General features: G+C 36.3%; 1 protein-coding gene across 8 annotated transcripts in view; it reads right to left on the bottom strand.

Annotated features, from left to right (window-relative positions):
* Nucleotides 1-1,512: 1,512 nt before the first annotated feature.
* LOC131526124 (dolichyl-diphosphooligosaccharide--protein glycosyltransferase subunit STT3B-like) overlaps nt 1,513-18,855 on the bottom strand; it is a 22,542-nt gene continuing 5,199 nt past the window's right edge. For 2 of the 8 annotated variants that reach the window (XM_058754234.1, XM_058754235.1), the window contains 15 exons: nt 10,815-10,923; nt 10,435-10,722; nt 10,293-10,358; nt 8,953-9,052; nt 8,742-8,840; nt 8,493-8,639; nt 8,363-8,411; nt 7,942-8,096; nt 7,659-7,870; nt 6,522-6,697; nt 5,990-6,161; nt 5,740-5,913; nt 4,364-4,477; nt 4,071-4,289; nt 1,513-3,995 (listed from right to left, as the gene is read on the bottom strand). In XM_058754234.1, the coding sequence (XP_058610217.1) occupies nt 3,900-3,995; nt 4,071-4,289; nt 4,364-4,477; nt 5,740-5,913; nt 5,990-6,161; nt 6,522-6,697; nt 7,659-7,870; nt 7,942-8,096; nt 8,363-8,411; nt 8,493-8,639; nt 8,742-8,840; nt 8,953-9,052; nt 10,293-10,358; nt 10,435-10,722; nt 10,815-10,923 (2,176 nt within the window). In that variant the 3' untranslated portion in view covers nt 1,513-3,899. Of the gene's footprint in view, nt 3,996-4,070; nt 4,333-4,363; nt 4,478-5,739; nt 5,914-5,989; nt 6,162-6,521; nt 6,698-7,658; nt 7,871-7,941; nt 8,097-8,362; nt 8,412-8,492; nt 8,640-8,741; nt 8,841-8,952; nt 9,053-10,292; nt 10,359-10,434; nt 10,723-10,814; nt 10,924-13,302; nt 14,056-17,281; nt 17,376-18,855 lie in introns of those variants that run through there. The other 6 variants (XM_058754238.1, XM_058754239.1, XM_058754240.1 and 3 more) reach the window with 6 other exon arrangements.

Raw genomic sequence — 18,855 nt, 5'->3', positions numbered from 1 at the left:
GTAAGTCTTCACAAGGTTTTCACACACTGTTGCTGGTATTTTGGCCCATTCCTCCATGCAGATCTCCTCTAGAGCAGTAATGTTTTGGGGCTGTCGCTGGGCAACACGGACTTTCAACTCCCTCCAAAGATTTTCGATGGGGTTGAGATCTGGAGACTGGCTAGGCCACTCCAGGACCTTGAAATGCTTCTCACGAAGCCACTCCTTCGTTGCCCAGGCGGTGTGTTTGGGATCATTGTCATGCTGAAAGACCCAGCCACGTTTCATCTTCAATGCCCTTGCTGATGGAAGGAGGTTTTCACTCAAAATCTCACGATACATGGCCCCATTCATTCTTTCGTTTACACGGATCAGTCGTCCTGGTCCCTTTGCAGAAAAACAGCCCCAAAGCATGATGTTTCCACCCCCATGCTTCACAGTAGGTATGGTGTTCTTTGGATGCAACTCAGCATTCTTTCTCCTCCAAACACGACAAGTTGAGTTTTTACCAAAAAGTTATATTTTGGTTTCATCTGACCATATGACATTCTCCCAATCCTCTTCTGGATCATCCAAATGCTCTCTAGCAAACTTCAGACGGGCCGGACATGTACTGGCTTAAGCAGGGGACACGTCTGGCACTGCAGGATTTAAGGCCTTTGTTACTTTGGTCCCAGCTCTCTGCAGGTCATTCACTAGGTCCCCCCGTGTGGTTCTGGGATTTTTGCTCACAGTTCTTGTGATCATTTTGACCCCACGGGGTGAGATCTTGCGTGGAGCCCCAGATCGAGGAGATTATCAGTGGTCTTGTATGTCTTCCATTTTCTAATAATTGCTCCCACAGTTGATTTCTTCACACCAAGCTGCTTACCTATCGCAGATTCAGTCTTCCCAGCCTGGTGCAGGTCTACAATTTTGTTTCTGGTGTCCTTTGACAGCTCTTTGGTCTTGGCCATGGTGGAGTTTGGAGTTGGACTGTTTGAGGTTGTGGACAGGTGTCTTTTATACTGATAACGAGTTCAAACAGATGCCATTAATACAGGTAACGAGTGGAGGACAGAGGAGCCTCTTAAAGAAGAAGTTACAGGTCTGTGAGAGCCAGAAATCTTGCTTGTTTGTAGGTGACCAAATACTTATTTTACAGAGGAATTTACCAATTAATTCTTTAAAAATCCTACAATGTGATTTTCTGGATTTTTTCTCATTTTGTCTCTCATAGTTGAGGTATACCTATGATGAAAATTACAGGCCTCTCTCATCTTTTTAAGTGGAAGAACTTGCACAATTGGTGGCTGACTAAATACTTTTTTGCCCCACTGTATGTGTGTGCTGTGTATATTTATGTTTATATAAATACACACATGCATGCATATATTAAGAAAAATATACTTTTTTATATATTAAATATATTTACATATAACAAATTATATTAATGTAAATATATACACATAAATATTTTCAAAATATATACTGTATGTGTGTGTATTTATATATACATAATAAATATACACAGTACACCCACATATATTATGTGAACAAAAACGTTTATTTTGGATGCGCTTAATCGTCTGACAGCACTAATTACAACACAATTGTCATGTATTAACAGAAACACAGACACACTTTTATTGACAAATACAATTAAATCAGTACAGAATTGAGAGACAGTAGAAATCCACACAAACATGATTTCAAGTCTGAGGAGAGACAGTGAGATCAGCAGCTGCAGTAATAAGAGATTTTCATTTATTTTTGCATACAAAACAGTACTATAAAATCTGTGTTATGAATTACATGTAAAAACATTCTTGTTGTACATTTATCACAAAAAGAAAATCCATTCACACACGACAAAAAGCACTGATAATTACTGCATCATTGTTTCATTGTTCAAAAATAACCTAAAACTCAGGGGGAGAGTGGGACCAAAGTACCGTTTTTCAGAAAAACATAATTAAAAAAGATAATGTTGTAGACAGAGATTTATTTTTGCTGTGACCAACAAGAAATGTGGTCTATCCATACCAGGTGGCATTTTATACAAATGTAGAAAGACTTCAGTATAATTTCACTTTGAACATAAGTTGTACATTGTCGGTTGGGACAAAAGTAACACAACAATACAAGCTAGATTTTTTGTGTTACTCTTGTTTTTATTAAATATACCTGACTATGACCTTGTAAATACATAACTGCAAACATATTTTGTCCTTTATCTTTGCAAAAAAAATTCTTAAATTACATTTTCATTTTAAATGTAAGTTTCATCAAATGTTTCAAAACCCGACTGTACAAACATGAATTGTTTAAAATATTTATTCAATTAATTTGTATAAAACATTTTTTTAACAGAATGAACAATATGAAAATTAAATTAGCGTAATATGATGTACAGTAGGCCTATTCATATTTCCATCCAGTTGTTTTTATGCATAAATTCAAAATGTGCATAAAAACATCTGGAAACACTGCAAATTCATAGGTGGAGGTGGAAAAGCTAAGGTATGGCTGAAACCTAAATATGACTAAGGTAAATGCGAGGTAGCAGCTGCCTTGAGACTGATGTTCCTGACAGATAGGGCTATGTCCAGAAACGCCCTCTCATGAACATCTGGCTCTGGCTGTCTTTCTGACCCTCACTCTCGCCATATTCTTTTGGTATAATATGACATAAACAAGTTTTAATAAATGATGCAAGACACAGAAAGTCACCACATTAGCCTGCAGTGGGACAAAAGAAACAGTTGTTGTCACTGTAGCGGGTCATTTAAACCCAATTTACTTTTATACCGAAAAACTCCGAAAAGCCAAACTTCAGGATGTGTTACAGCACTAGATTGATCATTACTGTGACACATGAAACGAGAAACACAACACAACTAATTTGAAAAATGTACTGCTTCAGTAATTTACTTATTGTACTCGAAAACTGCTTTCCGGACTAAACCGTGGGAAACGATGACGAAATCATGTGATATTTCTCAGCTCCGTCAAGGGTTGCGAGCTGAATGTGTTGTCATAGCTTGGAAAACAAATGTAGTCAGGGCTCTGAGAGGATCGCTTTGTTACTTTCGTCCCCACTCTCCCTAATCATTAAATAGAAAAATATCAGAACCCTTTCAAAAATCACTTTAACACAAGAATACTTAAAAATACGTTCACTATACATACACTTAAAATATTTAGTCCTAAATTTAAGATTTATGTAATTGAATTGCATATAACATTTTAATTCATTTGGATTATACAGCTTCAGCATAACTAATAAACTTACTGTGATGAATATTTGTCAGTCATACATAAATGAAACAAGTCAGATTTATGTAACAGTTCTAATAAACTGAATGTGTTGTAAATACACAATAATCAAGTTTATACATTTGTCATAAATCAATCTGATTTCTTTCAATCTCAAGCCGAATATTTTTTGTTCCACAGCTAGCCATGTTATAATCATATTCATACTTTTAACTGAATAAGTTTATTTTTAAAGTTTAATTTTGAACAGATTTAAGCAATTCGAATGAATGCATTTTGAAAATTTTAAATAAAAGATTTTTGTATGACACAACAAATATGAATCACATTAAGTTTATTAGTTTAAGTTAAAACCGCTAAACTAATAAATACATTTAATTTAATTAATAATTTAATTAAATAAAGAAGTTAAAATTTTATATGCAATTTCAATAGATAAATGTTAAATTTTGGCATTTTTTAATGAAAATTGTATTTTTTTTAAGTGTAAATGTTTCATTCAAGGAGAATATGAGATCTTTGGTTCAACATCTTCATTCTCTTTGTCATTAAAAAAACCTGTTATTCCCGTTCATATCAAACACATATTCAAGTATGAAACAGTAATAGCCAGCGTTAGAGCATCAAACAGTCAGTCTTCATCTTCACTGATCCGGTTCTGTTCAGTCTAGTCTCGTTCGCTTCTGTTTGCGCTTCAATCTTCTGCCTTTCTTCAGAACAAGTTTGTTTTTAATGAATCCTCGTTTCCTCCTGCTGCCCTGCACAGATCAACAACGTTAAAACAACATCAGGAGATCAAAACATCTGTAAATGACCCGATGAGACGTAAATACCTTTCTGGAGGAGAGTTTGTGTGTATGATTATGATTGTGTTTTGTGACTCGAGGTTTGCGCTCCAGCGGCTGTCGGTTGTCCAGATCTTTGACTTTATATATCCGGACGAGCCAGTGCTCGGAGGTGAACGCTTCCTCCAGGTGCTTCAGCTTCACGTCTTTGTTTCCGATCTCGGCGTTTCGCGTTCGGTCGAATCCTGGAGGAGTTCTGAAGTCCAGCTGAACAGAGAAGAACACGTCTGACACACGAGCCTCAAACACGCTGCAGAACGAGATCATGTGACCAGAATCACCTGCATTTCTCCAAAGCGATAGTAGGACATCTTATACATCAGAGAGTTGAGCAGCGCTGGAGACGCGGCTTTATCCACCCTGAACTCTCCCTGCGGTGTGAAGAAATCACTCTCCTGAACACACAACACACACACACACACACACACACACACACACACACACACACACACACGCACACGCACACACGCACACACACACACACACACACACACACACACACACGCACACACACACACACACACACACACACACACACACACACACACACACACACACACACACACACACACACTCCTGTTCAAGAGGAACATGCTCTTCATTTAAGACTGTATGGAGTGCCAGTGATATTTTGTTATTATTTATATACTATTAGAGTATTTATTTAATATTTTGAATTGTTGTATTTTTAGATTACATTTTTGTTTTTTAACATTATTAGTTTTTTTTAACATTTCTTTTTAGTTTTTTTATTTTATTTTATTTGTTTATTTTATTTTGTTTTTCATTTTATTCTTGCTTGTTTAAAATAAAAAAAATCTAATAAAATGTAGCTGTATTTATCTATTATTATTTCAGTTTTAGTCATTTTGTTATATTTTTTGCTAATTGTTTAGTTGTTTTTATTTCTGTGTAGCTTTAATTGCTTTTCAGTTTTTAGTTTTAGTACTTTTATTACTTCGGTCTAAACTTAATTTATTTCAGTTAGTCACCAAGGCAACATGTCATTTTGTCTTTTTTTTGTTTTGTTTAAGTTTTCGTCCAACATTTATATTTTATAACAAATAAGATTTTTAAATACTTTAAGTAATTTTGTTTAATGAGTTTATTTCAGTTTTAGTTTCGTAATTTTAGTGCTTCAGTTATTTGCCAAAATTTGATCTAATATTCATGCATTTCATCTTTATTTCAATTAATGAACAAGCATTGTAATGGTTTTAGTAATTTTGTGTGCTTCAGCAATTTCTGTAAGTGTTTCATATTTCTAAATATTTTTAATTCATTTTTTTTTTTTTTTCAGTTTTAGTTTTAGAAATTTTAGTACTTCAACTTAAACATATTTCAGTTAGTTGCCAAGGCAACATTTCTAATTTTCGTTCAAGTTTTTAACCTAATATGTGTATTTTACATGAGCTTTATTTCAGTTATCGAACATGATTTGCAGTAGCTGTAGTTTTAGTTAGTAGGTTTAGTTACTTTTAAACAGTGGATTTAGTTACAGTAGTTTTAGTTAGTGGGTTTAGTTACTTTAGTTTGTGGGTTTAGTTAGTTTAGTTAGTAGTTTTAGTTTGTGGGTTTAGTTTGTGGGTTTAGTTAGTTTAGTTAGTAGTTTTAGTTTGTGGGTTTAGTTTGTGGGTTTAGTCGTGCTGGGACTCACCCGCACGTCTCTGGGATGTTCTCCCTCGGCGATCCTCACCATCCACAGGAACTTGTTGATGTCGTCGCCCGAGTATCCGATCACCCCTCCGAAGATGATCAGCACATAGTCCACATCCAGCAGCCTCATGATGTCATACGCCGCACTCTCATTGGACGCCATGGCTTTGCCCACCTGAGAGAGCCAAGCAGAGAGAGGCAGTCAGACTTCCTGCGGTGGAGCGTCTCTTCCTGCGGCCGGCTTGTCTCACCAGCGCGATGTGGCTGTTGTTCCAGGTGTTGTTGTCCACTAGCGTGGTTCTGTTGGCCATGCCTGCGATCTGATACCCATAATCCCACCAGCTCATGACGTGCGCGTGTTGATCAGTATTGAGCCGCAGCCAATAGTACGCCTCTCTGAAATCATCCAGGATGCTGCGTGAGCTGAAACACACAGGAGGATGGATGAGCCGCTGTGTGTGTGTGTGTGTGCATTTTTGTGATATATGAGGACACAAATTTGTATAATGACATGGGTATGACATGGGTATTACAAGGAGAAGGTGACTTATGAGGACATTACCCAATGTCCCCATTTTTTCAAAAGGCTTAAATCATACAGAATGAGTTTTTCTGAGAAAGTAAAAACGCACAGAGTTTCCTGTAAGGGGTAGGGTTAGGTGTAGGGTTGGTGTAGGGCGATAGAAAATACGGTTTGTACAGTATAAAAACCAATGTGCCTATGGAATGTTCCCATAATTCAAAACGTGTGTGTGTGTGCGTGCGTGTGCACGCGTGTCGTACCCGTCGTGGTTGTGTGATGCCAGCACGACACTGGGACTGGAATAAGCGTTACTGGTGACCCACGTGCAGTGAACAGTGAACATCAGCAACAGCAGCAGCAGCAGGACCATCACCAGACTCCTGATGTTTGAACCCAAACCCTCTTCACACACGTGATGCTTTCGCAGTTTACCAGCCTGAAACACACACACACACACACACACACACACACCAGCAGGGGGCGATACACGTCAGTTTAACACACAATCACTAGGACTCTTGAAATCAACAAGACAATAAAATTTACTTTCTTAAATGTTTGATCTTACTGTGAATGATTCATGAGGACACATTATTCTAAATTCTATGTATTTATATTTGATCTAATTTACAAAAACACATTTATAATATTTATATAATTGAAAAACAATAATTTATATATTTATATAAAACTTTCTGCTTTCCACCTTGAGAAATATAATACAAATATATATAAACAATGATAAAATATTTATTGTATTTTAGTATATATATATCTTAATTTTTAATTTTTGGTATTTTATTTTGTTTTTATCTAATAAACATTTTATATAATAAAATAGATTTATTTATAACTAAATTTACCCATTTTAAAGTTTAAAGAACTTTTATATTACAATTTTTCATTTATTTATTATTTATAAATAAATATATACATTTTCAAAATAATTATATATTTATGTAACTTTCTCCACCAGTGAAATACATAGTATAAAAATATAAAAACAATTATATATTTATTGTATTTTACTATATATTTAATATTTTTATGTAATAGAATACATATACAAACATGCATTAAAAAACATATTTGAAAATTTTCTCCACCTCTGAAATATGTTCATATGTAATTATGGGGTCACAGGATAAACAAGCTGTTTTTGCAGTTTAGCTTTAAATAATTGTCTGCTTGGACTGAGAAGAGAGCTTTGAGTTGTGAAAGCTGTGTGGCCACATTCACGAAAACTTGCAGCCAAAAAGTCACTTTCATACCAAACATTTCTGTCGATCAACATGGTGAATTTCAATAAAAACTTAAAAACTTGCAGAATCTGCATGAATGTTTGTTCTGTGGTGAATCAGTGCTCTTCTGCAGTTTCTCACAGGTTCTGGTCGCACCTTATCATAGAGACTCCCAGAGTTCCTCCTGTCGTCATCGTCAGCAGCGTCTTCAGCCGGAGGATCGTCCTGCTTGAGCTCGTCGCTCAGATAGCGCTCAAACACGCTGGAGAAACACACGGCCGACAGAACGCACACCACCGGCGTCAGAGTCAGCATGAGCCGCACCATCACACCGGCGAAATACACCGCGCTGATGCCGTACAGAACCACTGCAGAGACACACACACCTGAGACACGCAGCACTGGACCTGAAGGAAAGCACTCGTGGCAGGGCACGTACCGAACACGCGCTCAGCGCTGATGTTTCTGATGCAGAACCACAGGCCCGCTGGGAAGGTGCAGACCAGGATGTGAAGATCAAAGAAGAAGGAAACCCAGGTGGTGGGCTGATGCTCCGATACCGACGCGATGATTGGAATATGAATCTTAGCATAGCTGCAGAAAAATATCACGCATTAAACATACGGCCTGAGAATATTTCCTGAAACGAACATAAACTCTGATTAAAAATGAGATTTCTGTGTTGTTTACCTGTAAAAAAACTGAACATTACCAGAGCTGCTGTACAGATGCTAGGGCTTCATAGTGTTTTTAGCATGTTGCTATGCGGTTGCTAGGCTTTTCTGAGTGAAGTTTAGAATGTTGCTGTTTTTTGAATGAGTTTCTGATTGTAAATGATGTAATTATCAGTGTATTTTTACCCCGTGTCCCAGAGTGAATAAAAGCGTCCGCTCCACGGAGCGATCCAACCTGAACACAAACACACACGATCATCAGCACACGCTCATGTCATCATATGTGTCTCATGATCATGTACCGCGGTAAACTGACCGATGCCGCTGAGGTAAACGACACACACAAACAGCAGCAGCGCAGCGACACAAACGCAGACAGAAAACAGAGTCTGTTTGTCCTGCAGCGTCAGTCTGTCTCGCAGGAACTGCAGGAACGAGTAGAGCTGCACGAGCACGAACACACCTGCACACACACACACACACACACACACACTGAATCAACATTAAATCAACACTGAATCAGCTTTTGTGTGTTTGTGATTCTGCAGCCAATGAGGAGACTCACCAGCTGCTGCCATGTGTTCGCTGGTTCTGATTGGCTGAAACCCAACAAAAGGAATCTGCATAGACAGAATCAGACCAATGATGTAGAACGTGCTGTACGCTGAGAGAGAGAGAGAGAGAGAGAGAGAGAGAGGACCAATCAGAATCAACGCTGGAATGAATCAAAGTTCAGATTGTGCTGTGAATCGTTGTGAATCTTGACTGAGACTCACCGATGTAAACTCTGTTACTGAAGCGCCGCATCAACAACAGAACGAACACGTGAAGAGGAATCAGATTAATGATGAAGACGTAACCGCCCCACGCCGACACCTCAAACACACACACAGATTTATAGAATAAATATTGATCCCATCTTTGGTAAAAACGCTGATATGCGGGTCAAAATAACAAACAGAAAGTTCCCTCGGTGAAAAACACTCTTCACTGAATCGATTCGACCGTGAGCAGAAACACAGAATCAATCAGCTTTGAAGAGTCAAATGAAAAACAGACTGAATGAGTCGAACACGTTTGTCAATGAAAGAGGATTCAAGAAAGAGATTCAGTCCTTCGTTTGAGATCAGATCTCTCTCATGATGAAACGTCTTCAATACCCTGGAGAAAAAGAAGTACACTTTAACATACTTTTACAACTTTTAAGTACTTATTATGGAAATAATATACTAAAAATGTTGAATTGATTTTAATGTAATGTTTTCAGGCACTTAACTCCATGTTATGGGCAATTAGACCCACTTAGGTGAATTAAAATGCATCTGTTACATGTATGACCTGTTTTAGTTTAGTTTTCTATGTCTCCATCTGCCTGCCTAGTTTGTTTCCATGGTTTTTGATTTAATTAGTTCCGCACCTGTTTTCTGTTCCTCCCTGATTGCGTTCAGTATATATAGTCTGTGTTTATCATTCCTACTTTGTCTGCTATCGTTTTGGATTTATGTTTGGTTGTGCCCTTCCCAGTCTGTGAAATATTAAAAAGAACTCTTGATTGTACTCCTTCGTCGTGCGCGTTACTTTACACACCAGACAACGTTACAGCATCTTTATATGTTTCATAATTTTATAATTATTTTTCTTTGAAATAAGGTTACAGTTTACTGCTGAATGTACTGACAAGAATTTATGCAAGTATTTAAACTTGTATATAAACCATTAAAACATTTTTAGAGATTAAGTAAACTGGCACATTCAGAAATATTGAATAACACTACAGTTAAAATATAATCAAGTACTTTACATGTGCTTTAGTATGTTAGTCAACACATCAAATAAGTACTTGTTTAAACCGTGACAAAAGATTATTAAAACAATGATTTAAAATATACTTTTGACATTATTATTAAAAGTGTACTTAAGTGTGTAAGAAACCTTCATGTACATGAACTCCCTTTAAATATACTTAAGTGGCCTTTTATTTCACTAATACTATATTATCTGCAAGTACAGTCTTTTTTAAATAAAATATAAGATTTGAAGTACACTACAAGTGCACAATATAATTGTTTTATCCTGTAGACACACGGGCTGAATTCAGTACATCATTCACACTCACCATGTAGAAATACGAGAGGCAACATCCGACGGTCCAGAACACTGATCCAGTTTTGATCGACTTCACCTGAACAAACACAGAAAACTCACTTCCAGTTCAATTTATAAAGTGATGGCAAACTTCCTCCAGCGCTTCCTCTTACCCACAGGAAGTAGGTGAACTGCAGGGCGAATATGGCGACGGCCTCGTTATCGAAGGACCCGGCCACCGAGCGCGAGATGTATCCGGGCACGATGGCTATGAAGCAGGCGGACAGAAGCCCCGCCCCCTGACTCCACAGCTCCCGCGTCAGCAGGAAGGTGGCGATCGCAGTCAGAGCGCTGAAGACCGGCGCCAGGAACACGCAGACGTCCCGGATGTGGACGCTCAGGTGGACGAGGTTCAGGATGTAGTGAATCAGACCTGCGGTCACCATCAGACCAGGATAGACCTGCAGGAGCACACAGGAACCGGTCTGAGCTCCTCAAGAAGCTCCTCAGATGAAGCAGAGTTCAGACGTGAATGAACTGAATCACGACTCACCGTTCCTCCAACGATTCGCCCCAGAGGATACCAGGCTCTCTCGTCAAACCAGTTGAGGAACTCGTAGAAACCGCTGGTGGTCAGATGATGGGTGGATCTGTAATTAAACCTGTTCACAAACACACACAAACATTCATGAATATTCGCAGACTGCTCAAGTGCAACGTCATTTGCATAATGTAACATTATTTACACATTGGTGGAATGTTTCTGCTCTTCTTTCAGGTTAAGGCTGATCTGGAATCAGTCCACCATCACACATATGCTATTATTACAGACTTCACATTCTCATCATAAAGCTAGAATGAGAAGATCAAATATTGAACACAAGCAGCACACACAATTAGTTCATGACATATAAATAAACAATAAATACAGAAAAAAATAAGTAAAGCAAGAACTTCCACATGAAGAAAATCATTCAGTTCTAGATTAATGCACATGATAATGATAATGCATGACACATAACAATTAAATAAATACCACATAGTGAGAACTCCCACATAAAGAGAATAATTCGGTTGTAGAATAATATGAACTTGTGACACTAAATAAATAAATAAAAAACAAAGACCAAAAGTAGAGAAATCATTCATTTGTAGAATAACAAACATCATAATGAGCTCAAGACACATAAAAAAGAAATAAAATATAGTGAGAACTTCCACATAAAGAGAATCATTAAGTTCTAGATGAATGAACGTCATAACATACTCTTGACATTAAACATTAAACTGATCAGAACACATATATCATGAGAATTCACATGAAAATAAAGCAGGTGGATCACTAAAAGTCTGATATGAAACGCTTTCACCTCACTGCCTATTTTCTGCACACAAACGCTCAGCTGATGGTGTGTAAAAGATCCAGATCTGCAGCACATCCCTGCAGACAGACAGCAGCAGACCATCTGAGGTGAAGACATCTGATGTTCTGCTTTTTCCTCCCCAATGAGAGTCTACGGCAGCACAAACCATAAAAACATGCCATATTTCTCAAATCTCAAACCCTCCAGTGCCACAAACGAAACATAAATTGCCATGTAGGTTTTAGTATGAATATTTTGAAGCGTACAGTATATAAACATATTTCTTGCTCTGATCCTCTGGGTCATGCTGAGTTCTGTGAACCCAGCGGGTCCAACTTCCATCCAACTAGATTATCTGCCATTCTGAATTATGTTGCAAACATAGCGTTTTGAAGTTGCTCTACAGCCCTCATCAGATCTTCAACTAATTTATCATGTCACGGTCAAATGTTATTAGAAGCTCTTTGATATAAGAAACATTTGGGAGGTGATGCATCAACGAATATGACATCAAGAACGCCTTCTTTAAAATGACACGTTTATTCCTTATCAATGCGCTCAGTGCACGTTCCTGAGAGTATTATATCATACAAAGATAACATCATTTGACATAAAATCATCAACGTGTTGTGTTACATGTATTTTGCTTCATAAAAACTGTTCTGTCTTCTATGAAAACAAATCTCCTAACAAAAATTTACAGAAAATATAAATAAGACAAAGTAAAGCAAGAATTTCACAAAGGGAATCAAGTTATAGATTAATAAACATCATAATAAGCTCATGACACATAATGGTTCGTGACAAAAATTAATCTAGCAAATAGAGAGAGAGAGAAAAATAAAATAACTTCAGCATGAAGAAAATCATGACACAAAAGAATTAAGCTAATAAATAAGCTCACAACATATAAACAGAAATTTAAATAAAAGCAAGTAAAAATAAATAAATACAATTTAAAAAGCAAAACAAGACCTTTATGAATAGAATCAGTCAGTTCTAGATTAGTAAACATAACTGAATCATAATGCACTTAAAATAAATAAATAGGGAAGCTAATGACATACGTACAAATATACATATAAAAATAAAATAGTAATTAATAAAATAAAGAAAAGACAACAAGAAAAAGTAAAACAAGAATTTCATCACGAATAGAATCATTTAGTTCTAGAATGAACATCAAAATGAACTTATGACATGAATAAATAAATAAATAAAGCTAATGACAAACAAAAATAAATAAATAAAGCTAATGACAAACAAAAATAAATAAATAAAAAAGAGAGCAAAAGTAAAGCAATCATTCAGCTGTGGAATAATAAACATCATAATGAGCTCATGACACATAAATAAATAAATGAAGCTAATTAATTACATATAAACAAACAACAAATAAGCAATTAAATAAAATAATAAATAAATAAAGTAAAAATCATTCGGTTGTAGAATAACAATATCATAATGAACTCATGACACATAAAAAAATATTTAAATAAATAAAAAGTAAGAAATTCATCATGAAGATAATCACTGACTTTTACATTAATAAACATCATAATGAGCTCATGGCACATTAATATAAATAAACAGCCAAATACAAATAATACTAAGGTGAATAAATAAATCTAATGTCTTACCACATTGAATTATAAATGTCACAAAATAGCACTGCACCTGCTTCATCAGTCTCTGGTGTCACTCTGGGGTCTTTCATTAAAGAAGACTTCATAAAAACTCCCACAGGTCAGTATCTCTCTCAGTCTCTGTGTGTGAGACTTTGATCTGACGTCATCTTTAATACAGAAGCGTAAAGCATCATGAGCTCAAGCTAACATCAGACACAACCACAGATATCTGCTGAGCACCTCCTCTGCATGAGGAAAAGTGTTTGTCTTACTTTTGCAGAGTAACACGAAGGAATCGGCACATATTTAGATGGATGATGTTGTCACGCACGCTTTCTGCATTTTTATTTGCAAGCTGGGACACTGCAGCGTGTGCCCGGCATCAATTTGCACGCTTTGTATAATGCTGCGAATCAGGTGCTAAAACTATGCACATTCTCAATGAAATCCACCCTCAGAGTCGACCTGAGGGCCTTTGCAAGCAGATGTTGTTTCTGAACATCCTTTCAGACGTGGTTTTTTACGGATAATGCAAATGTCTAGGTGATATTTGCAATTTATAATAGCAGGTATGAGATGCTTGTGTTAGAAAACTGTACTTCACGAGGGAAAGAAACGAGGAGCTTCAGTTTACAAGGACATGGAGATGATGTAAAAATGTGCTTTTAAATGAAACTGAACTGAGTGTGACACGCACAACATCCTTTCTGTGTGTGAATGAAGGTTCAAACAAACACTAACTCTAGTTCATAAAAGACACAGTGAAAAATTACTGACAAACAGACAGTCAATAAAGAGAGATCTTCCCCTCTCCAGGGTTTAACAGGACTGAACAAGCACTCAGTTTCTCTACAATGATTTTCTTTCAAAAGTTAGACCGTAATTATGTATTAGTGTCAGAAATTAGCTGCTATTATAAGGAAACAATATTAACCAAGTGCAACTGATTTTCAGGGTCATTGTTTACATTATATGAGACATTTATCTAACACAGGGTTTGGAAAACTGGGGTTTGTGACATGTAAACAAACAAAAAATAAGTATATAAATAAAATAAATTAGGACCAAAAGTAACGCAATCATTCAGTTGTTGAATAATAAACATTATAATGAACTTATGACACATTAATTAAATACAAAATAACAACAACAAAAAAATTATATAAGGTGAATGAGTAAGTAATATCTCACCACATTAAGTAATACAAAATGTCACAAAACAGCACCATCTAAATTTCATGAGCTGATAAAAAATAAAATAAATAAAAATGTAAAATTAATATATAACTAATATAATAAAACAATCAAAATTAAAACATAGGAAAAAAAGAGGAAATATTTTATTTGTTTAGCTGTATGTCATGTGACCATTAACCAACAAAAGACAACTGTAAACATGTGCTGTTAAATTACTGAATATCAACTTAAAATCTTCAAGTGAATCAGCTAACAAAAGAGAGGAGGAAAAAACAAAAAATTGAAAACAAAAAAGTATTCTGTAAAAAGCATATCAAAAACTACAACTGAACCAATTAGGCTAAGTGAAATGGTCACAAAGTCTAAACTCATAACTAGATAGACCTAGAATATAATATTATGAAATATATAAACAAATGGTTTTACTCAACAGCTGGAATACATATTTACTACACAAGTATTTAAATTAAGTCATTAGTTTCAGCATTTCCTTCTTTCTATGTGGCTTTTCTATTTAAATTAGGTTTATTGCCAGTGTTATGCGCATGGTGCAATTACCACTGTGCTCTTATATCAACAATATTAGCATTTTTGTTGGCTTTTTTTTTTTTTTTTACCTCAAAACATGGATAGTTTTGAAGCCTGGTCTACAGGACCTGAAGGAAACACAAATACGCACATGTCCTGCAGAAACGAAAATAACAATGTGAGCTATGACAATATTTCCATCAGACAGAAAAGACATTCAACGGGATGAAAGCTGTTATGGATAATGCATTCAGACTGATCAGACTGAATCTCTGACAGTTCAGATTAGTCCTGCATTTCAAAAGAATTAAAAACAAATTGAAAAAAAAGGGAGTTATTTGGCTTTTGCATTTATTTGTCTGTCTGTGCCATCGTTCTTGTAGCTCAAATGGTGTCAAGGTCATTGGTTTGATTCCTAAGAAATACATGATAATGTGGAATACCTTCAATGCACTATAAGTGGCTTTGGATGAAAGCATCTGTCAAATGCATAAATGTCTTGAAGTGAAAAGAGGTTGTGGCATTTGCAAACATCTCACACAAAGGCCTCACAAATGCATACATAATGCGAGGAAAAACTCTCTGAATGCACCGTGCCAGACTTTCTGACAGAAATATGGCCGTCTGTATGATTTACAGAGCATCTGACGATACATCAGACCAAACAACTAGAATGAAACCTATCAGATGGCAGAGGAAAGACGTGCTAATCCAGAGAAAACAAACGGATATTTATCAAGAGCCGCAGACACAAATGAATAAATGCATCATATTTTAGCCTCACCGAAAACACAAGTGCAAACTCACAACGTCTGCACACCACATTGTGTGTCTCTCTCTGCAAACTAACAGTCTTCTGCACTAAAATCTTTTCTTATTCTCGTTGCAGGGCTTTATTTCTCTTTTATATTTCTCTCCCTAGAGAAAGGGAGAGAAATATATCTCTCATCTTTGCTGCTGCAGAATCTCTAATGTTTGAGAAAGTACAACTATTGAACAATAAACTACATGTACAGCAGAGACATCATTAGCCATGGTGGACATTTTACAGATAATCTGGATGGCTTTTCCAAAAAATCATTTACACAGAAGCAGCTGCTGATAATGTAGAATATATAAGGTCATGTGAAAAAGTCGTTGAGTCAGACGTGTATTTTGTGTGTTTTTGATGATTAGTCGCTGTGGGTCTAAAGGCAATTGAAAGGAAGGCAGAAAGAGCAATCATGTCTCACTGACTGTTTACATTTACTGTACATAAATATTTCAATATTAATTCTGCAATATTCCAGTTAGTACCGAGTCATGTAAACGCTGCAATCTCATTGGAAACTTACACTAAACCTGCAGATTTCCAGAGTGACAAGAAGACTGAATTAGTTTTCTCGTATTTCACCGGTCTTTTAATACAAATCAAATTCAACACAATCCCTCGACCCTCACCTGGGTTATTAAATTAAAACTAATGAAAATAGCAAAAAAAAAAACTAATAAAAATGACAACATTATGAAAAAAGAAAATATAAAATTAAAACTAATTCAAAATATAGGTTAAAAAGACTTAATTTTTTAAATAGAATTATTCAACAATTACCACTGCACACATGTGATAGGAAAAACAAAAGCACTGGTTCAACATTAAAAATAAATAAATAAATAAATAAATAAAATACATCCATCCATCCATCCATAAATACATTTTAAAATACGAAGGTCATGGGACCGAAACAAAAATAACAATTTTTAGTTTTTTTGTACAATTGGAAGTGCAGACAGTGTGCAGGATTTTTTATTTTTTTCTGTCTTGCTTGTTTTTTTTATATAGAAATATTAAAATGAATTAATTAATTAATGATTACCCAACCCTTTCCATTTCATGATGGTGTTGTCGGGAAATTTTAAAGGTGAGAAGTGTTAACAGTTCTTATTAAATTATTGTGAAAAAGTAGTAGAAACAAACATAATCTGATGCGCATGTAAACATAGTCACTGAGAGAAAATGAAAGAGAGAGCGGAAATGCAAAAGAACTACAAAATGCCAGAGGCAGACAAATGAAAAAAGAAACACAAAACAAAGGGAGAAAAACAGAGAAGCAGTCAGTTTAGACTGAATTTCACATTATTGGCTTAGATCATCTTTTCAGGGACTGAGAACAATGTTAATTTAGTAGTATTGATATACTGTCATAGTTTTGCTAATATTGTCTCATCTTTTTTTAATCACTGGTATTATTATCATCATCAACAGCTGTACTAACCACAAAACCTCTGAATACACAATAATCACCTGCAGTAACAGTGATTACCTGATCACCGGAATTCCTTTAGAGCCCAACACAGAACAGACAGGTGAATCCAGAGAGAAAACATCAGGGTGTGAATGAAGGGAATGAAGTCTGTCTTAGAGGAAACACAATATTGATCAGCTGATGGTTTACAGTGCTGAGAAACACAGCAGTTTCCATTCAGACAAACACCTGACAGGAAACTCAACACATCTGATCAAACAATGGATGCTGCCAGACGGACACAGAGTGAGTTGAGCTGATTCTCGAACCATGAAAACAAAACATCTCAAACTTTTACATGTTCCTTTTGTCATCTTGTTTTCTTGTTCCTGTGGGTCTGATCCGGCTCAGTCTGATGTCTGTGTTTGACTGACAGTCTGCCAACCAGCAACACACGACACTGACAAAACACACAGTCTGTGAGCCACCAGAGATGATGCCATTATAGTCACACACACACACACACACACACAACAGAGCAACATGCCCAACAATGTGCCAGCCGACCAGCTTAGACGAGTGTTTATGCCAGAGAACAGAATCACAAACTTCTGTGCCAAAAAAAACACACAGAACATCTCATTTATGACTTCATTCTTTCTCCTAGACAGCAATGAGATTAAATGGAGAGCAAGAGACTCCAGGAATCTCACATGAAGTCTAGAGTCTCTATGAACTCAAACATTTCTCTTCAAATAATCTGAGCTGCTCCACATATTTATTTTATAGCTCTCGAGTCTTACTGTATGACGACTATTGACTCATTTGTGGATGTTTTAGGAGACAAAGATAATACTTAAACCTGTTGACTTGTATGATGTTGTTTGTTTCACAAGACAAACATAAGAGGATTCAGACAAAGAGTGATTCATTTTCCTTCAGAACGAGCGAACGGCTCTTCAGACAGACTTGAGAAGCTCTGAAGGAGAGAATCAATCGCTGAAGCACTGGAGGGTTTCTGCTAACAGAGACTAATGAAGCCGTTTATCATACAAACACAGAGCAGCTCGCAGACGAACAAACACTCTCGGTGTGAGTTTAAACCCTCCAAACCCTCAGAGAAAGCTGCTCGCGATTCAACAAAACAGCAGATGATTTCTGAGAGATTGATTTCTGCTGGAACTTTGGAATTCTGGATCTGGAATTCAAATTCAAACTCAAAGTCAGAGTGTTAAATCTTTGCATTTCTTCTTACTGTGTGGTGTTAAGTGAAAAAACAAACTGTTTTTGCGTCTCATAAAATAATTTTTTTTGTATTGACTATGATTATTTAATGACAGCAAAATATCAATAGTTCTGCACTGAAAAGAGATGCTAGTACACAATATTTGTCGTAAAACATGCTCTATGCGCAAAAACACCTGACCTGATTTACTTTACTAATCTATAGGACAGGTTGGATTAAATCCAACCACTCAGTGGATTAAACGATGGAGAAAATCCATATTTGTGTGTTATCAGGAAGAACAGACCGCAGCGGTGTTTCTAACAGCTACTTAATCAATACTGGTTAACTATCAGTGTCTCGCCGAGCAGGAGGTGTTTGGCAAACAAACCACAGGATCGAGCCAGAGCGCTTTCTCCATCCATCT

The sequence above is a fragment of the Onychostoma macrolepis genome, chromosome 19, assembly GCF_012432095.1.
Source record: "Onychostoma macrolepis isolate SWU-2019 chromosome 19, ASM1243209v1, whole genome shotgun sequence".
In the NCBI taxonomy this organism is placed as follows: domain Eukaryota; kingdom Metazoa; phylum Chordata; class Actinopteri; order Cypriniformes; family Cyprinidae; genus Onychostoma; species Onychostoma macrolepis.
This window is presented reverse-complemented; position numbering and strand designations above follow the sequence as displayed.